The sequence below is a fragment of the Phragmites australis genome, chromosome 12 (assembly GCF_958298935.1).
Source record: "Phragmites australis chromosome 12, lpPhrAust1.1, whole genome shotgun sequence".
Lineage (NCBI taxonomy): Eukaryota > Viridiplantae > Streptophyta > Magnoliopsida > Poales > Poaceae > Phragmites > Phragmites australis.
Window position 1 is genome coordinate 28019234 of NC_084932.1, and position 21540 is coordinate 28040773.

The 21540-nt window shown below is 41.2% G+C and overlaps 2 protein-coding genes and 1 non-coding gene across 3 annotated transcripts; all 3 read left to right on the forward strand.

The window, feature by feature from the left end:
* Nucleotides 1-9389: 9389 nt before the first annotated feature.
* On the forward strand, nt 9390-13620 carry LOC133887546 (peptidyl-prolyl cis-trans isomerase CYP23-like). Its single transcript, XM_062327533.1, has 9 exons — nt 9390-9559; nt 10488-10601; nt 10715-10863; nt 11192-11264; nt 11352-11441; nt 11802-11841; nt 12034-12116; nt 12227-12264; nt 13317-13620. The coding sequence occupies exons 1-8, from the start codon at nt 9428-9430 to the stop codon at nt 12245-12247; spliced, it is 702 nt and encodes a 233-aa protein (XP_062183517.1). The 5' UTR covers nt 9390-9427; the 3' UTR covers nt 12248-12264; nt 13317-13620.
* Nucleotides 13621-15648: 2028 nt separating this feature from the next.
* On the forward strand, nt 15649-16002 carry LOC133886475 (transcription factor ILI7-like). The gene has a single exon (XM_062326167.1). The coding sequence runs from the start codon at nt 15649-15651 to the stop codon at nt 16000-16002; it is 354 nt and encodes a 117-aa protein (XP_062182151.1).
* A 1923-nt stretch (nt 16003-17925) lies between these two features.
* On the forward strand, nt 17926-18028 carry LOC133887590 (U6 spliceosomal RNA). The gene has a single exon (XR_009903624.1). It is a non-coding gene; the product is annotated as a U6 spliceosomal RNA (small nuclear RNA).
* The last annotated feature ends 3512 nt before the right edge of the window (nt 18029-21540 follow it).

Here is a 21540-nt window from a genome sequence, read left to right on the forward strand (position 1 = left end):
ACAAAAGAACAAGGAGAACAAGGAGGGAAAATTACAAAGAATTGAGCCAGGCTAAAACTGGATCTCTAGTAGCGCTGTTAAATCTTGTAGTATGAAGAGTCATTTCCTCTCTGAAGAGGCGCCACCAAGCTTCAAAAGACTGTTGAAATAGAGATTCATGGAAGCCGCCCACGAGAGGAAGAGGAAAATAAGCTCTGTACGCACGCATGAGAGTGTTCGACGAGCGATGCCTCCCGCCGGCGACGGCGACGAGCACCGGAGAAAGCCGGCCGGCCGACAGCTGAGGCTATGCTGCAAGCGTGAAGGCGTGGTTCCATTCCAGCCCAGAGGTCCTGGCTACGTGCCTCCAAGAAAAGTTGCGTCAGGTAATTGGGCCTCCTCTTAGCCCAGCCCAGCAGCTTTGCGCGGGTCGGTGAATCAAATGAGTCGATCTAATCCCAGAGTATACGTTATATGCACGAGAGAATTTTATTATTTTTTAACAAAATTTTTAGTAAACTAATACATATATATAACTATTATCATGTTATATTAGGTCTTGTGAATTTTAGATGCAGATATTTATTTATTTGTATGTTGCAGTAGCTATTACTTTATAATTAAATTTGATCTAAAATATTTAACGACTTTAATCAGGGCAGGGTGGGGCGGGGCAAAAAAAATTACTCGGTCCTGGGTCAGACGGGGCGAAGCAGCGTGGGGGACAAGTGGGTGAGGGCGGTGTAGCGAAAATGATTTTAGTAGATCATGATTGTGATTTTAATGATTAATAATAATATAGTCATTAAGACTAACATGTTTGTCAAGAATATATGTTAGTAGGTCTCATAGATGCAATATACGAAGAAGCTACCGAAGTTGGGATAAAGTTTGGTTAAATTAGAAAAATTCTCAGGAAAAATGACTAGATCGGATGATCCGGTGCTCTGGGTATTTGCACTCACCGGAGCATCTTTGTCAAATGGGGACAGAGGCATAAAAGCCTCACCAAATATTCTGGTGACGAAGCAAGGCAACACCGGATAATACACCGGACAATGAACAATGCAAAGATGAAAAAGAAGCAGAAGACCCCACCGAATAGTCCGATGATTGATTTGAACACACAGAAGAAATGCACCGGAGCATTGTTGACAAAGGGGATAATGCAGTGACCTCAGCGGAAGGTCCGGTGCTCTAAAGATGTATACACTGGAGCATATTTTTCAGAGAGGGTTGCATTGACTCGGCTGGCTGAGGATAACACATTGGATGGTCCTGTGATGAAGTGATATGCACCGCAGAATACACCGCTGCAATTTACACAAAGAAGATGTTGAATTAGATGGCTAAGGTATACTCACCGGAAAATCCGGTGATGAAGATGGAGTATACACCAGAGTATCCGATGTTCACAAGTTCCAACAGCTAGTTTCCGAGGAAGCACTCACCGAATGATCTGGTGTTAGTACTACTGTTCTCACCTGATCATCCGGTGTTAACAGTTTTTTAGAGCCGTTGGGTTAACGGCTAGTGCGCGAGTTTGAGGCTATAAATACTCTTCCACTCAGTTATTTTAGTGTGCTGGAGTCTAGAGAAGTTCATGTACACCTGAAAAGATATCCAAGCCACCAAAGTGTTTAAAGTGATCATCCAATACGATTAAGCACAAGATTAGTGAGTGATTAGTGCTTATAGACCTAGAGAGTGGGTTGCTAGATAATTGCTGCCTAGAGAGTGGATTAAGAAGTGATCCAATCTTATACCTTTTGGTACGCCGGAACCTTAGAGTCTTGGTGACTCGCCGGAAAGCTTGTTGACCCTCCTACTTGGTGTAGAGCGGTGGCAAGATGATTGTGTGGGGACGCGAAGACCCTTTTTCTTGGTGGCTCAAGCTCTGAAGTGATGATGACGGTAAGAAATCGGAAGAGAGGCTTATGGTGAGACCTTACCTTGGTGGCTCGGTGCCTTATCCGGGTGGGGGCCTTGTCTTTGTGACTTTGTGGCTCAAGAGCCGTGACCGGGTGCCGATCAGGAGCATATCCTTTGTGGAGTTCCAACGTGGATTATGGGTGACATTCATGCCATCGTTATCACAGGATAACTCTATCTACCTTATCTATGTTTCCCTAATTACATTTTTGCAATTTACCTTCTTAGATAGGTTGCAAGCGCTTTGATCAGTAGAGTAGACACACTAGATAAACCTAGAGCACATCTAGATATACATTGATATAGGTTTATCTTATATAGTTTTTAGAGCCAAATAGATTTTAAGTGTCCTAATTCATCCCCTCTTAGAATGTCACATATTCCTTCAACCATAGACGTCTAAATGGGGGTGTGGAGACGGTATCGATAGGGCCATCAAGAGGAGGAGGATACACCACTGTCTCAATTTAATTCATGGCTAGGAGATGTGTGAGTACATAATCGTTTGGGACTTGTTTATATATAAGAAGTTTTGGCAGTAGTGGATAGATGTGACAGCAATGAAAATCCTATTGGTTAGACTACACCGGTCTATTAGGGATAGCACTGAAAAGTCTATTCGCTAGACTGCACCAGCTTATTATGGGTACCACTAAAAACTGTATTTTTTCTGAAACTACGTAATGACCAATTACTCGGTCCGTGCACCGCCACTCGAAAACCACACACCCGTGACTAGAAACTACACGCCCATGACTTGATTCCAACACATGGTTGGATTCCGTGAGATCTCTAACACATGCCACCGCCACCTACTATATATAAAAATAACTCCAATGATGAATACCCTTCAGTGCATACGGACCGACTACTTCATCTCTACCATAATCCCATTCATGACTTCCAGGTCTGTGTCCAACAAGGGTAAGGGCAACATGGGCCCTTACGAGCTATGACACGACATCCTTGATACACTCAAGTGTGAGACGAAGAGCGAAAGAGAAATGAAGACTCATAGCAGATTAAGAGGGAGATCGAGCTGCAGATAGAAACGCATGAGGCACGCATGCCACGATGCGACTGCGATAAAATAGCATGCCAAAAATCGTTCCCGCTTGCCACGGTTGCTTAGTACCGATGTGGGGTAAGTGTACATGATATCCTACCATGCTACAAATTTGATCTAATTCACCTGCTTCCCTCCAAGAGCATGACAAGCCTATGTGCAAGTATGAATGGTACACGAACGAAGAAGAGTATGCGAACATCAATTACGACTACGAGGAGGCTGAGGCAATGAGGCGTGTTGATGTCAAACGGCCCAAGATGAGGCTAAAGGATCTCAGTGAAGAGTGGTGAGATAAGTACCTCACTACATATGGTAACATGCAGGTTCCTCCACGATGCGTGTACGGCCTACCAGCTGTGTCGAGACCTGAGGCACGTGACTGGCACAGGGGTATGTGTGCAGCAAGCCCTACCCTTATGGATGCAACTTTCAATAAATCCACTTCGAATATCTGGATGAGAAACCTACATCTTTTTCACCAACCCAATAGAAGTTTTCTTACACTCAGCAATCTGTCTTTCCATACGGCATGCTTAATTTAGCGATGAGGTACTACGCGTCATTGTAACTTGTTGTAGATTCTGTAGAGATAGGGTCCGAGTCGGTCTATGTTGCCTTATGTACTGTAGCAATGTATATGCAATGAATGATTACGATGAGGCTTATATGTAATATATTTTACTTTCATTGAGATGAGGGCCCGTGGCTAGGTGGATAGTCAAACAGAAGTAGGAAGGGTTGGGGCTCACCTCGTGGTTGCGACATCGCGAGATGAGGGCAATGACTACAATGGTGGTGGATCTAGGTGGCAGTGGCTTGAATCCGGTGGCAGTGGCATGGATTCGGGTGGCAGCGGCTCTCCCGAGGCTGGCTCAGCCTCCACGAGTGGCGGCGATGTGAAGGTGGCCAGGTCCGAGCAAGGTGGAACGATAGGAAGGTGGAGACGCTAACGCAGGAATGGCCAGGGCAAACTTTATGGCTGGGGCGGCGCAAGATGAGGGTGTTGACGACGATGGTGGCGGATCCAAGCGACATAGGTTTGAATCTAGTGGCGACAGCATGGATTCGGGCAGCAACAGTTCTCCCGGGGTTGGCTCGATAGGGGCGGCAATGATGTGATGGCAACCCGGTCCAAGCAGGGCCGCGTGAGAGGAAGGTGAAGGCACTGGCGCAGGGCGGTGGCGCCTGACCCGGTCCACCGTCAGTGAAGGAGACAACACAGATTTTTGGGCTGGGGACTAGAGTCTACGGAGGCAGGTGCTGATGTCTCTAGGCTTCACGCGAGGCGGGGGTTGGTGCCGAGCCAGGACCCACTTGTCATAGATGCGCTACAGGAGCTACAATGTCCTAATGCCCTTAGGGCTCACCGAGTTCTAGCTCTTTAGTATATAAGATATATTGGTAGCTCTCGTGTCGGTTCATTTAAAAAAAAAGATTGATCCATTCTTTATAATTTGCCTCATGGATCTATATTTTGTATGATCGATTTGTATTGTGTTTGTAGCCTAACCCAATTAGTACATGCATCAGTCTCGTGATATACATAGCGAATCTGGATTTAATCCAAGCCCATCCAACCAAATGATGCAAACAAACCTAGGATTTAACTCTCCAATTTGCAAACAAACCTAGGAATCATGTTATCAACTCAATCCTCACTTGGTTTGTTTTTCCTGTTGAAGGGATCGGTGATGTCTTAAGACGGTGGTGAATTAGGATACTTAGAACTATTTTGGCTCCAAAAACTATACAAGATAAACTTATATCAAATTCTATCTAGATGTGCTCTAGGTTTATCTAGTGTATCTACTCTACCGATCAAAGCACTTGTAACCTATCTAAGAAGGTAAACTGTAAGAATATAAATACAAAAACGTAATAAGGTAGAGAGAGCAAACTCGGCACAACGGATTTTTCCCCGTGGTACCGATGACATGAATGCTACCCCTAATCCACGTTGGAGCTCCACAAATGATATGCTCCCAGTCGGCACCCGATCATAGCTCTTAAGCCACCAATTCACAAAGATAAGGTCTCCACCTGGATGAGCCACCAAGCCACTATGGCAAGGTCTCACCACTAGACTTTCTTCCAGTTCCTTACTGTCGTGATCACTTCAGAGCTTGAGCCACCAAGGTAAGGGTTTTCGCGTCCATGCACAATCGCCTTGTCACCGCTTCACACCAAGTCGGAGGGTCAACAAGCTTGCCAGTGAATCACCAAGACTCTAAGGTGCCAGCGTAGCACCTGGTACATGCTTGGATCACTCCTTGATCCACTCTCTAGGCAACAATCAACTAACAACACTTTCTCTAGGCCTATAAACACTAATCACTCTCTAATAGTATGCTTAATCGCCTTGAATGATCACTTTGAGCACTTTGGTGGCTTGGATGTCTTCTCAGGTGTACATGAACTTCTCTGGACTCTAGCACCTTCCAATGGCCATTAACCCGCACACTAGTCATTAACCCAACAGCTTTGAAAAGCTGTTAACACCGGATCTGGTGAGAATAGTAGTACTAACATCGGATCATCTGGTGAGTACACTCTCACAAACTAGCCGTTGGAACCCCACTCAAACCTCTGTGAGCACCGGACACACCGGTGTATACTTTATCTTCATCACCGGACTATCTAGTTAGTTATCCTGAGCCATCCAAGCCTTTTCTTCTTCTCTGTGTAAATTACTTCGATGTATGCATCCGGTGCACATCACTTTATCACCGGACTATCCGGTGAGTTGACTTTAGCCAACCAAGCCAATGCAACCCTCTCTGAAAATAATTCTCCGGTGTGCACAACCTTCATCACCAGACCATCCATTGTGTTAAACTTCGTTCTGCCTCTTTGCACTATTCATTGTTCGGTGTATTATCCGGTGTTTATTTCATTTACACCGGATCATCCGATGGGTTGAACATTCTCTTCTTTTCTCTGGAAATACTCCGGTGCAACTACCACTGATCACCGGACTATCCGGTGAGGTATATTCTTTAGCACAACACCTTCTCTGGAAGAATTGCTCTGGTGAGCACTCTGCTCAAACACTGGATCTTCCGGTGAGGTGTTCAGGCATCTCTTCCATTTGGCAAATATACTCCAGTAAGTTCAACACTCAGAGCATCAGACCATCCGGTGAGGCAAATTTTTCTAGGACTTCTCCAATTTAGTCTAATTTTATCGCGACTGTAGTAGCTTCTTCATGTATTGCATCTATGAGATATACTAACATATATTTTTAACAAACATTAATCACCAAAATTACAATCATAATTTAATAGGATCATTTTTGCTACACCTGCAAGTAAATATTCCCCACTAGCCAAACTAGCCCTAAAGGTCAGCCAATAAATCACATCTTAATGAGCAGATAATGTCATCTTGAAAACCATAGCAGCCAATAAATGACATAAAAAGCAGCAAATATAAGGCATATAAAAATATGGTTTGCAATGTATTCAAAATAAAACTCCGCTAAATTGTTCATTGCACTTAATTAGGACAATAAAACTAGGAAACATTAATGGAGCAGAGAAAAGAATGGTGTGCATTAATACCTTGCTATGCTGTCTTCAGCTCATAAAGCAGCCAAATAAACATACAAAGCATGGACATATCACATATATAGAGCCAATGCAACAACACATCAAAACACAAGAATAACACTAAAGGAAAATTTTTACAAGATCATACGGACGCAATGCTTATTAGGACCGTTTATTTGTATTGAGATTCATGTTGAAAAGGTATATAAACAAATTATAAAGTAAGCGAGAATTAATAGATTCATAAGTACTTAGATAGAATAGATAAATGATCGAGATAGACAATACGCAAATCAGTGAGACGAATACACAAGAAAACTAAGGACCGCCACTCCCTCATGGCGCTTCTCAACAAGGATACCAGGACTATGTGCTTGGCAGCCCTTGGTGTCATGGCTATGGCATTCTCATCCTGTCACGCACAAGGATGTAATTTCTACAACCGCACATATGCATAGCATTACTTGTTTCTTCATATTTACATATTTATATTTTACATGTATGTATATATACACACACATTGCGCTATAGTGTGCAATCCACTCCCTCGATGTAGCAAGAAGCTATGCACATGGAACCGTGAGAGGCTAGGGTACGACAACCCTAAGGTGCGCTGCAATCGTGCCAAGCCAGGCCAGCTTTACGACAATTGTTGTTGCCGAGTATAAAAAATGGGTGTGCACCGTTTTCTGTCGAAATAAAAAAAAGGTATTCTACGAACGGTACCCTCGATGTTGACCGATTGAGAAACAATAATCTGTGATGTTGAGTTTAGATTCTTGGCTGCATGGATATATCTTCCGTTTTGTTCATACAAAAGTAATCTGAATTTTCACACAGCCGATTTGAATATTCAGTAAGTTCTCAATCTGAATATTCACAATGACATGAAGTCTTCCTGTCAGCACGGCACCTTGAAGTAGCCTTACCACCATTCAGCGCAAATATTAATTTATTAATTGATGAGAAATTCAGAACGGTGGTGATGATCATCACCTCCTGACAGTCTAATTACACGACGTAATAAGTGATGGATCCAGACTAAATATTTAAAGGGACTAAATCTCTTCTTCTTTCTTCTTTCTCTTCTATTTTCTCTTATTTTTCTTTCATCCTCTTCTCTCTTTCTCTTATTTTTCTTCCTTCTTCCTTTTCTTTTCTTCTTCCTCTTCTATACTTAAAAATTATAAAAGAGATCCGCCGCTGGACGTGACTGACATTACCTACCAATTTTTTTCCAGAAGAGTCACGGAGAACAGTACCTGCAAAACAGGTAGCATGATGAGAGAGTTGTAGAAACGAGGAAAAGGGAGGGAAGACGACGGATCTGATTGTGTAGAGCAAGAAGATAAGAGGGTAAAAAAACAAGGTTCCAAGGGCTTAACTGCGAGGAGAAAAGATGAGGGAGGATGCAATGAAAATTACACAGGCCAGCCGACTTGCCGAGGGCTGAACGGCCTTGTGGTTTCAAGGAATAAGGAGGATAAGGGTGCAGAAGCAAGCTGCTAAGGGCATGGATGTAAGAAACAAGGGACCAACATATAAAATCTCAAAAAAATTAGACCATTTCTCAATTTGTGCCTTTTCATCGCTGCGCTGGGCTAGATTAAGGGCCTGTTTGTTTCAGCTGGAGATTCTGAAAAGCAGCTTATAGAAGCTAGATTGTGAAAAGCTATATTGTAAAAAGCTGGATTGTGAAAAGCTTTTAGACTGTAGATTCTAAAATAATTTGGTGGACAGTTTAGTAAAATGAACTTTCACAATCTATCAAAAGCTGAGAAAAACCAGCTTCTCAGATTCCCACAACCCAACCAGCAGATTTTAAAAAACTATAACCAAAAGCTATCTGTTTGTTTCAGCTTCGGATTGTAAAAGCTGAAAGCCACAATTCGAAGCTGAAACAAACAGGCCCTAAGACTATGCCAAGGGTTTCCAATCTTGTCGTGAAGGGATTTTTGTTTTCTTTAGTGCTTCAACGGTTCCCCTTCACAGTTTTCGTCACGAAGGGATTTTCATGGTCATTACCTTTAAAACGAGATTCTCTCTCATTTCTCTTCGCGATTCTCCTCGAAGTGAAGCTGTTGGAGATGAGACAAATAAAGGAAATAAGAACGGAGAAAGGAATCGAGAAGGGAACAAAATAAAGAGAATATGGTTGAAGATGATCTAATCTTGTGTATGTTCCAATTTCATCCGATATCTCGGAAGAACCAACAGCGCTACAATCTCCCTGCTTATAGGTTGGTTTGTTTGTGTATAGGGGTGAATCTATCTTATATTTAATGTATAGGACATCGATTAAATTTTTATTTTCTAGTGTTCTATCACATGTACCCATTTATATGACATTTTCCAACGTAATAAGCAGGACATTCAAATCCCCTACTGTTTGGGTTCACATGCCATTTGGTACTAAACAAGAATCAATGTGATTTTTTTTTAAAAAAAACTTTTACCTTCGAAATAGACGTAAACTTTATTTTCAGCCAATGTCATCCTTGAATCAATATTTTCGTGTTTGCAAAAATCTTAATAGAGAAAGTTAGATTACTTAGGTCATCTTCAGCAACTACTTCAATTTTTATCATAAAAATACTTTTACAGTATCCTCTATCACTATTACAATATCCCTTATTTTTTCATCTCCAACAGCTACCCTATTTTCTACTTTCTACTCTTTTTTTTCTTTTTGATAACAGTACAGCTACAGTGTTGCTACAGCACTAGTACAGAAACAATCCTCCGAGCCCACTTACAGTACGTGAACAGTAACCCCGTAAAATACTGTAGCACCGAATCCACTGTACCACTGCTATTGTCGGAGTAGGACAACTGCTACTACTAGCCAGGAGACAAAAGACGAAAACAACAAGAAAATAGAGGGGGGGGGGGGGGGGGGATGGCGGCGATGCTACGCCACGCCGTCGCCGCCGCTGCGGCTCTCCTCGTCGCCGCGGCCGTCTCCACCGACGGCGCCTCCACGTTCTACTCCTCGGACCCAAACCTCGGCTCCGCCCGCATCGTCTTCCAGGTCACCCACGATCTCCTCCTCCCCTGTCCCCTGTTCTTGTTATTACCACTGCGAGATTCGCCCGAGATGTCTGATCTAGAATTCGCGCGAAAGGAGCGATTTTTAGTTGACTTTGGGGGAGGAATCGAACCCAGTGATATTAAATTCGCTAAATTTGTTTGAGAGATTGGGAGTTGTGAGGGGATCTTGGCGAGAATTACGGGAGTGTTGTTCTCGTGCTTGCGAGAGTTGTTCAAGAACAGGTTTCACACGGACAATGTGGTCGGGGACTGGAGTTGTGTTGTTAATAGTTGCAACGAGAGGGGTTAGGGTGGTTTGGTGATGCGTGGAACTGTGAATTGGCAGTGCTCAACTTGCTGTTCCTATACTTGTTGAAGGATAAATTGATGGGTAGTGTTCAACTTGTTATTTTGCAAGAAACTATCAATCTATCATAGAATGGTGTGTTAAGGCGCTTCCAAGTGGATTGATCTCATCTTGCATATTTCTCTTCAAACATCTGATTTTGTCACTCCTATTGGACTGTGATTTCCGTTCCCCACATAGTTTATTTAAGCTGCAAACCTAGTTTATTTATTTTCTGTTGCTTTTATGATCCCCCTTAGTCCATACATCAAACCTCCAAGTACACCAGTGGAAATTACATGATAAAATGATAGCTTCGACATGAATCTTACTACTTAATAATGCTTATTAACATTGTGCGACTGATTCAGTCATTGTAAGGAGGAAAATCTGGGCAAATTAGATGACTCAGAACTTAAAATTCTTGATTTTTGGAAACTTTGGATACATCGTTCCATTTGAGAATCTAAATCCCAGATGATGAAATAACAAATCAGGTCCTTCATTACTAAATTGGTTATGCCACTTGGTAGTGTTTGTTCCCGTTCTGATCCTCATATGTCTGTTGCAATTGCACCTGCAGACAAATCATGGTGATATCGAGTTTGGCTTCTTTCCTCATGTTGCACCCAAGACTGTTGACCACATTTTCAAACTTGTGCGGCTTGGATGCTACAACACAAATCACTTCTTCAGGGTATTTATCAGTTTAATTGCTTACTTCTTTACTTTTCATCAACACAATTTTTTTGTTTTTTTCAGTGAACTACTTTGTGAGTTAACAGTAGACTGTATTATTGCCTTTTTCAGGTTGACAAGGGTTTTGTTGCACAAGTTGCTGCTGTTGTGGGAGGTAGAACCGCCCCTATGAATGAGGAGCAGCAAAAAGAAGCAGAGAAAACAGTTGTTGGTGAATTTAGTAGTGTCAAGCATGTCCGGGGAATTCTCTCCATGGGAAGGTAGGTGTAGTACCTCCTCTATGTCTTCTAACATATCGCTTTTCTCTCTTCTGGTTGTGGCCTAAAAAAAAGACTATAGCATGTAATATCTTTCTGTCAGCACTTCAAAAGTTCATCAACGATTATCAGCTTGTTTAGTAGGAAAAAGATGAAGTCAGCCTCTTCATGTGGTTTTTCTTTAGTTTCTTTCCTTATTTGCATATTTGTACAAATCAAGAGTAGTGCAGTCTATACTTGTACACAAAGTCTCTAGCAAGTATCAGGAAATAATTACTTTTACGTGTGCACTGATAGTTATCTTATTATTGTTCTTTTTCCCTTCTGCAAGGTACTCTGATCCAGACAGCGCTTCCTCTTCCTTTTCTATCCTTCTTGGTGACGCGCCACACCTTGACAGCCAGGTATTTAACACTGCTAGTCTACTTCAAAGATTCATGATTAATATCGAATGCTTAACTGATTTGAGATTGTTTCATAATGAATTGCAGTATGCTATATTCGGCAGGGTCACTAAAGGTGATGATACATTGAGAAAACTAGAGAGGCTTCCCACCCGTAGAGAAGGCATATTTGTTATGGTACGTGAGAGAGACAGTTTTCTTTTATGCACATGACCCTTGTAATATTCGTATCTTTCATTAACTCATTTAATGATTTTCCCTCTATGCCTTCTAATTTGATTATTTAGATTATCTGCAAATATATGGAAAAAGTCTGTGGTAAAATGATGTATTTGTATGCGATGGCATTGAAATGCATTGTTGGATAGAGCTTTCTGCTTTGCCTTGGTACAGATTGTTCATCAGGCTCACTGACTGATGCATAACCTAAGAAATATTTGAATTCATCCACAATATTGTTACATTACTATATGGTTGAACTTCTGTTAAAGTGTGCCTGATAACTGAAGCTCAAACGTTCTGTTTTGTTATTATCAGCCAATCGAGCGTATCAACATCCTGTCAACGTACTATTATGGTAAGAACTGAAAGTTTCTTGTTTGTTCCTCCCTTTCCTTCATGATATTTTGAAAATCTTATTATGCAAAGTTACCAAACATAATATTATATATGCAGACCCATTATGCTTTGTGGTGTTTTACTAAATATATATGTGCCTAGGATTTGAAGTGCCAGCAGTTCTCATGTGTCTATGTTCTTAACTATGCAGATATTGATGTAGAGAGTTGCGAAGCAGAAAAATCTATTCTTAGGAGGAGACTTTCTGAATCAGCATCAGAAGTTGAGCGATGGGTGAGAATCTTACTTACAAATAATGAAGACAATTTTTCCTATGCAAACCTGAATTCAGAGAAACATTTCAAGTGGTCAACTGATGTAATTTGCATCTTCTTTTTTTTCAGAGAAGAAAATGCTTCGCCTGATGCTGGAGTTACGTTAGGTGAATTATTTGCTTATTGATTTTAATATCAGAATAACATTTACAAGGCAGGAACTTGCTATATGCGCTAAACAAAGTTGAATGAATATGCTGCACACATGATATTAAAACGCTTAAAAGGATTAACAGACTGACCTTGGTGTATTGCTTTCAGTTTGGATGAGCTATTTATCAAACGATGTGCAATCTTCCCATGATACTTCGAAATATGAAAATCCCCATTCGTTTTAGTTTCCTCTTAGTGTTCTTGTTTGTGCAAAATATTCAGTGGAAAGTTTCACAATCCACATTGTTAAGGCATTTGTTTTAATGCTGTGATAGAAGTGAACCGGAATTTTTTTTTTTTTTTTGGAACCGATAATTTTTTTTAGACCGAATGAACTAGCAATTTGGTCCTTGCACTTATGTAGTACTAGATTCCATAATGTTCAGTCTCACTAGTCACTACTAAGCTTGGCAAAATAGTATGTTCATTGATAGATTAGTAGTATGCTTTCTCCTGGTCAATTGGTTCACATGATAATCTGGGACATGCGAACAGAGTGCAGTTGCTGTTTACCATTCCAGCAGCGATTAAATTGGACCAAAACCCATGAACTATCTCTTTAGTGATTGACAACTCCTTTCATGGTAGCTTGTTCACCCTGATTTAAGTAAATAGGGTGACTGCTGTCTTTTGCTTGACTACATCCAAATATGTACTAAGTTCTTCAAATGACTAATTTATTAAGAAGTAATGCCGTAAGGGTGATAACCGGTGATTTTTATTCTTTCAATTACTCTGCCAGCCCGCCCTTTGGAAGAGTCCTTTGGTACACGTGGTAACTAATGTTATTTATTTGTACTACTATGTGATTACCTTAAATTGATGTGCGCTAATTTTTTTAAAAAAAATGAACTTCCGAAGCGTAATAGGCCAATACCTCAAATGTGATACAGAAATTGTCCTTCCAAATTAAAACAGAAATAATACCTGATTAACTTAAGTTTGACCAACATCAATTTTGCACACTAATTGCTTGCCATGTAAATTCTATCTTTTCGTTATGCAGGGCTGGTTCCATCTCCTGGGGCTGATGGCTGAGGCACAACTATGGGCGCCCCTGGAATGTGTATGTTGTGTGCATTTATACTAGCAAAGTGTTACATGAGTTGATGCTATAGCTGTAATGTGGAAGCAGTTTGATAGAAATGCGAGTAGATATTCTGTGGATCTTATTTAGCACACTATGGAATTCTGTACCGGTTGCGATAGTGCCTCAATTTGATTTTTGTAGCTTGGTTTTGTCAAACAATGTATGTTACTGGCACCCACACTTGTGTAACTTTTTAAAAAAAAATCATGTTTTTCCTGAACTATTATGTACACTTGGCTCTAGAACCACGAAAATATGCAATGAAAAGGACAATATTTTGTTCTAGCTGCTGTGAATAGTGATGCACTGAAGTCTGAACTTCCGCAGGATTCTCCTTGCATGATCCATGGAATCTAATTACTACTGAAATGAATTATGAAAATAAATATAATTACATTATTCTTTCCAAAGCTTAGATAGTACTGCTACTTGAGTTTAGTCATTGCTTTTAACTTGTCATCTCATCTCTGCATCTCCTGCTCATCATCCATGTGACTATGCGAGTGCATGAGCTGGACTGACAGAGCTAAAAACCAAGCCCAACTTGCCGCATGTCGGCCCGTATCAGGCACCAACGACAACGGAATATATATCATCTGATTTTATTTTATTTTTACCACCTCTCGTACATGAAACCAAGGAAAATTGTTTTGTTGGAGCTGTTTCGGTGATCAAAATTTGCAGTACTAGGATACGACTGGTTTGGCATATATATGAGAATGCCACTTTTTTTTTTCTCCTAGAAATATTAGCTTCGTCACTCTCTGAAAGTATGTGGGCACCCAAGTCGGTCTAGGACTGAAACCCGGGTGGGAGGAGGGAACGATAGGTACTCATATTATGCTGAATTTACGATAGGTATTCATATGATGCATTGCTTGGTGTCTAAAATAGTATCTGAAAATACTAGCCAATTGATATACTAGAAACATGGTATAGTTTTCTCTCTTCTTCTTTTTTTTTTTAAAAAAAATAGAACATCGTATAGTTATGCCCACAGTTTTTGGGACTGTCCCATCAACCAGACAAGCATATATTTGCATTGCCGGTTCCTATTCAATCGGCACCGATGCGCCGTTACTTTTTATCTGTTCTATAGTAGTTGCTGTATTTCTCAGATCCTGATACTTGCCAGAGACTTTGTGTACAAGTATATATAGTGATTTGTACAAATACGCAAATAGGGAAAGAATCTAAAGAAAAACCACATGAAGAGGCTGCCTTTATCTTTTTCCTGCTAAACAAACAAGCTGATTATCGTTGATGAACTTTTGAAGTGCTGACAGGAAGATATTACTACATGCTATAGTCTTTTTCTAGGCCAGAACCAGAAGAGAAAAGCGATATTCCCTACATTCAAGAATGTGAGGTGTATTTTGTTTTAAAAAAATCATCAAAAGTAAACTTTAATCGTTAATTTCTCTTATAATATGTTGTCAATTGCTATATATAAAATCAACATCATATTGAAAGTACATTGAAATACACATCTATTAAAATAAATTTTATATACTAAACATATATATAATTTAACTAATTGTTAGTCAAAACTGACGAAGATTGATTTTTTTTAAACAAAACATATCTTATATTATTGAACAGAGAGTATTTTACAAGGCAGATCATATGTCTGCAAATATTTCATAATTCATAGAGGAGGTACTATGTAAAAAAAAATAGAACATCGTATAGTTATGCCCACGGTTTTTGGGACTGTCCCATCAACCAGACAATCAATTCTGCCAATAATTTTCTTCGTCCCAATGGAGACTTGTAACGAAAGGGAGGATGCATGCACAGACAAATGGTATAGTTTTTTTCTAAGAAAATTAGAACATGGTATAGTTATGCCCACATTTTTTTTATCTTATCCCTTCGTTCAGAAATAATAGACATGTTTTTAAGAAAAGTCAAATTTTATATATTTTAACTAACATTTCATTAAATTATAAGTATGTCTAGTGTATAAAAAATATACAATTAGATTCGTAACTCAAAATAATTTCACACTATATATATATTTCATAACTATAAATAATATATTTTACAAGAAAAATTTAATTTCGAAAATCGAGGCTAAAAGAAATTGATCTATTATTTCCGAATAGAAAGGGTAGTACACTGCGATGCATGCTAGTATAAAGTTCGAAGCTAAAGCCAAGACTTTCAAGTCTCAAGTACTCTACATCTGCAAAAAGTGAGCTATATTTACACTGTAAAGAAGCTAGGAGCTACACTATACACGACCATGTCGAGCCGGCGCCGGATCGGAGGTCGCCGCGCGTCGTCGTCCTCACTCCCGGCCACCGCCGCCGACGAGCGATCAGTGGTCGAGCTCGCGTCGAGGCTGCGAGCTCTCCTCCCTCCCGAGGCGGCGGCCGCCACCGGCAATGGCAAGGTGCCGAGCGCTCAGCTGCTGCAGGAGACGTGCAGCTACATCAGGAGGCTCCATCGGGAGGTGGACGGCCTCGCCGAGAGGCTCTCCGACCTGCTGCCGGAGCCGTCCGATCGCGGCGTCATCGACGGCGCCGATGCGGCTTTTCCGCGCCTTTCTGATGTGAGGTCAAATGGTGCCATGCCATCACCTGGTTCCTTCAATTAGGAGTAGTTTCTTTCCTTGGCCGCCGTTGTGTGTACATGCATACGTATCGTGTATCGTGCATGCATATACGTAATGTTGGTGGTACGTACTAGAGCTAAATGAACTTATCGGATCGTGACTATGTACAATATACTATCGATGTACGTGCGTGGATTAATCAGTGCGTGTATTTTGAGGGCGTTCAAGTGTGTCGAGCTGTATTTCTCGGATCCTGATACTTGCCAGCAGTTGCAAAGCTGGAGTGAAATGGAGGGAGTGTAGGATTTTATCCATGCACAGCTTTACAATGATATTAGTCTGTACGATCTGTTATGGGTGTAGAAGTTTAAGCCATAGTGAGTGCGATAGAAGTAAAATTTTGAAAGTTAGTATTGATTTTCGATTTTTGTATGGATGCATCGGCACCCTTCTCTTCATGTACCTTGGCCCCTGCTTGCTAGAGACTTTGTGTACAAGTATATATATAGTGATTTGTACAAATATGCAAATAGGGAAAGAAACTAAAGAAAAGCCACATGACGAGGCTGCCTTCATCTTTTTCCTGCTAAACAAACAAGCTGATAATCGTTGATGAACTTTTGAAGTGCTGATAGGAAGATATTACTACATGCTATAGTCTTTTTCTAGGCCAGAACCAGAAGAGAGAAAAGCGATGCTCTCTACGTTTAAGAATGCAAAGCGTATTTTGTTTGAAAAAAATTATTAAAAATAAACTTTGACGGTTAATTTCTTTTAATAATAGGTTGTCAATTGCTATATATAAAATCAAAGTCATATTAAAAATACTTTGAAATACACATATATTAAAATAAATTTTGTATACTAAATATGCATATAATTTGATAAATTATTAGTCAAAACTGATGAACTTTAATTTTTTTAAACAAAACATGTTTTACATTCTTGAACAAAGAGGGAGTATTTTACAAGAAGATCATATGTCTGCAAATATTTCATAATTCACAGAGGAGGTACTATACCTACCTTCCCATGGAGAGAATTCCCCGGACATGCTTGACGCTACTTAAATTCACCAACAACTGTTTTCTCTGCTTCTTTTTGCTGCTCCTCATTCATAGGGGCGGTTCTCCCTCCCACAACAGCAGCAACTTGTGCAGCAAAACCCTTGGCAACCTGAAAAAGGCAATAATACAGTCTACTGCATGTCAACCGACAAAAGTAAAGAAGTAAAGTAAAGAACGTTCACTGAAAAAACCAAAAAAAAATTGTGTTGATCATTATGATAAGTAAAGGAGTAAACGATTAAACTGATAAATACCCTGAAGAAGTTGTCAACATCACTTATAGCAACAGAAAGTTGGAGCGCGGCTAAAATGAGATTGAGCCTAATACAATTGGTTGGGCTCAACTGACTTATTTACCGAGCCTAAGCCTCCATTCTCGTCCATGTCAAGCCAAGCTCGAGTAGCTCGTCTAGGCCATAAGTCTTATCTTTATATACGCTCTTTTTTTTCTTTCTAAGATTTATTATTGTAGCTCTACATTAGACCATGTGTTCATTAAGTGAGATTTGTTACTGAACTGCAATTTTCTTTAGAGTAACATTCTGATCTTGCCCTTGGGCCTAGATTAATTATCATCGCGTATACTTACAGGTCCCTTGATCATCAGATTAAGATAATAATTAATTGCAAAAAATTAATGAATCTTTTTTTAGAGGACTCAGCTTAAGAGAAATAATCAAACGTCTTAGATCGATGGACCTATTTGGAGGAGAGAAAAGCAAAGCCCGCTTCCTTTCGCTGGTTTAATTGGGCCCGAAGCGGGAGACCGGCCCACAGAAGAACGAGCGCGCTCGGCGACTGGACTGCGGGACGCGGTGGACAGCCAAGGTTTAGTCCCACATCGCTTGGCTAGACATAAACAAACCAAGTTATAATCCGTGGCGTAGAGCGGAGTGTTGTATCTTCGGAGACATCCGATAAAATTGGAACGATACAGAGAAGATTAGCATGGCCCCTGCGCAAGGATGACACGCACAAATCGAGAAATGGTCCAAATTTTTTTGAGAATTTGTGCACTGGTCCCTCGTTTTCTTACATCCATGCCCCTAGCGGCTTGTTTCTGCACCCTCGCCCTTCTCGTTCCTTACAACCAGGCCCTTCAGTACTTCATGTACACCCTCCCTCATCTTTTCTCCTCGCAGATAAGCCCTTGGAGCCTTTTTTTAGATTTTCAGCGCTGGTCCCTCGTTTTCTTACATCCATGCCCCTAGTGGCTTGTTTCTGCACCCTCGCCCTTCTCGTTCGTTACAACCAGGCCCTTCAGCACTTCATTTACACCCTCCTTCATCTTTTCTCCTCGCAAATGAGCCCTTGGAGCCTTGTTTTTTTACCCTTGTATTTTCTTACTCTTCACAATCAGATCCTTCGTCTTCCCCTCCTTTCCTCGTTTCTGCAACTCTCCTCTCATCATGCTACCTATTTTAAAATACCCTTCAGCTTGTGATTCATCGTCCATGTATATCCATGTTCCAGTTTTGTTGCAGTGTTCTGGTTTTTCGTTATGCTGTGGCAGTGAGCAGTTACAGTGGTGGCAATGGAATCACTTGGAGTGCATCCATACAGCAGCAGCTGAATAGTCTTTTTCTCTTTTTAGCCCTTGGCTGAATCGCTCTGGCCTCGGTTATGTCTGAATCGAACAACTTTCTTGCACGACGCCTCGCCATTCTGCTCCACATCTCCGCGACTTTTCTCGGAAATTTTTTGAAGGTACTGTCAGTCACTTCGTGTAATTAGATTGTCCGTTCTGAATTTCTCATCAATTAATAAATGAATATTATTTGTGCTGAATGGTGGTAAGGCTGCTTCAAGGTGTGGTGCTGACAGCAAGACTTGATGTCTTTGCTTGCCGAATATTCAGATTGAGAACTTGCTGAATATTCAGATCCAGTGTGTGAAAAATTCAGAACTTGTCGCGTTGTACAAGGACGTACTAAACGTTCGTTCGGGGCTAAGATAACCAGATTAGCTCACTTTGTCTAGTTAAAAACAAGATGTGCAACAGATATGATATTTCTCGTACTGCATTCATATATAACTGGTAGCATGTAACATCCCGGGGACCAAAACAAGCCCGGAAGGTCACTTAGACCAACCTACAAATCTGCCGAAAGCTAAGGAAAAATTTCGGCAGTACCTCCCCTGAAAGTGGAGGTATAACAGGCAACAACAAACCAGACAGAACAGATATAGAATATCACACTAGCAAAACAAAGATCCTAGCAACGAGGTAGCAACGAGGTACAAGCCTCGACCAAACAACTGAACCACCATCAAACTCATTATAAACATTACAGGGCAAAAGACAATATCTAACAGGGCATCAAGTTTAGCCCAAGAGAGAAGGTAAACGTGCAGGCGACGTGCAGCTACCCATCCCGCAAGCGATTGACACCTCAAAAGGAACTTGGAAAGAAAGCACGGGTGAGATTCGAAAATCTCAGCAAGTGAAAGGTACTTTACAAAAGCTATTTAGCCACAGATGAATGTGCTAACAATTCTAAATAGAAACTAGTAATGAAACAGACCGCCAACACTAGGAGAAACAATTATGACTAAGCAAGTCCAACGATAACATTAATCATTTTAACATTCGGTTGGTATAAGCCTTCAGAGCCGCATATATATCTATATACAAGCTAACTAAAGGAAATAAGATTTGATGTGAACAACCCATTGAATTTCATAAGAAGACATAACCATGCACATGACATGCTCTCCTCACCCTTACCCCTCCTCGGGTAACGTAAGGGTGTGCACCGTACCCCTCCTCGGGTAACATACGGTACTGTACCGGTACGGTCGCGGCCAGAAGACGGCGACAAACTTCCAATGCATGAGATGTATATGTATGACGTGCTTCAAGCATAACTATCATAACTCCCAGAATATGCTTGAGACTTCGAAATTAAACATTGCATAAAACAATAATGAACAACTGCATAATGGCATATCGTGCTTACTGCACTTCATAAATCAATCATCGAGTAAACTTCTGGAAACGTAAACAACATAGTAACCATCTCATCATCAGCTATTCAGATTAGATGAATGCATTGCAATTAAGGAATGTAGGCAATCCAGTAAGAGGTTAAAGCGTAGCCATTCACTACAATCACTTGCCTTTACCGACGATGAAGCCGGGCACTAGTCGTGACGTGAGGTCGCACCACCTGAACAAACACACCATTAGCACAACGACGCCACAATGACGAAGTAAAAGAGGATGCACGTCAATACGCTAAATGCACCTAAACCAATTACCGAAAAAGAATAACGTCCATGCCATCGGTACGCCTATATTTCGGAAGACTAAACAGAAACTGTATCACATGAAATGATACACTATTTCCAATTCAAAGCCGAACTAAAATCTCACTAATTAGACTTTGCTCTGATGATCGAAATGAATATTTCAACTCGGATGTCGTATCTTCGAATCAATAACGATTATTGAAACGAATCAGACTATTGATCACATGAAATAATACGACATGAATTGATTGATTTGATTTAATCCAACCACAAACGTCCAGAAATTACCGAGAAATCACCTTCGAAGGATTGACGACGAATCCGACGAAAATCCGAAATTTCCAACTTTTCCTTCTTTTTTTTCCTCTTTTTCTTTTTTTTTCTTTTTTCTTTTTTTTCTTTTTCTTCTCTCCCTTTTCCCTTCTCTTTCTTCCTTTTCTTCCTGGCTTCCTTCTCCCGCGTCGCTTGCTTGCTTGCTTCTCTCTCTCAGCTGCTAGCACAGAGGCATGGTGGCCGGCTTGCTTGCCTGCACGGCAGCACGACGGAGCGTGGCCACGGCAGCGGCAGCGGCGGCCCGGCGCACGGCTCCGAGAGCGGCAGCAGCGCGATGCGCAGGCGCAGAGCACGGCGACAGCAGGGGCCGGAGCGACGGCGCACGGCAGCGGCGCGCGCACGCAGCAGCGGTGGCGGCGCGCAGGCCGGCGACGGCAGGCTGGGCTAGCCCGGCGGACGGCGAGCAGCACACACAGCGCACAACGGAGAGAGAGAGAGAAAAACGCGAGCAAGAAGTGTCTGGATGGATCGAGCGATCCATCCGATACTTATCTTCCTTTTTTTTTTATTTTCTTTTTTAAACAACGAACGGTCTAAATTGATTGGGCTCGCTACGGGTCTCACAGTGCCCGGAACGGACATATGAATAGCAAAATGGGTTCGTCTCAACGAGATGAACGCGACTACGGTCTCTGATCGTCCATACGAGCCACGGATCACAAAGTCAATATTTAGTCAACTCTCTCTTCTTCTTTTTTCTCAAAATAAATTGGTATTACATAGCACATCATCTCCGCAGAATTGAATGTACTGAACTTTCCCTGTTCACCAATTCTGAATCCTGAACCTGAACAAAGGGAGTACAACAGTACGCGTTGTTCAACATTTTATTATCGCGTCCAAGCAAGCAATATATATCGATGCAACCAAGAATGTGACCAAAACTCTGCATCACAAATTATTGTTTCTCAATCCAGGGCACGGTTGG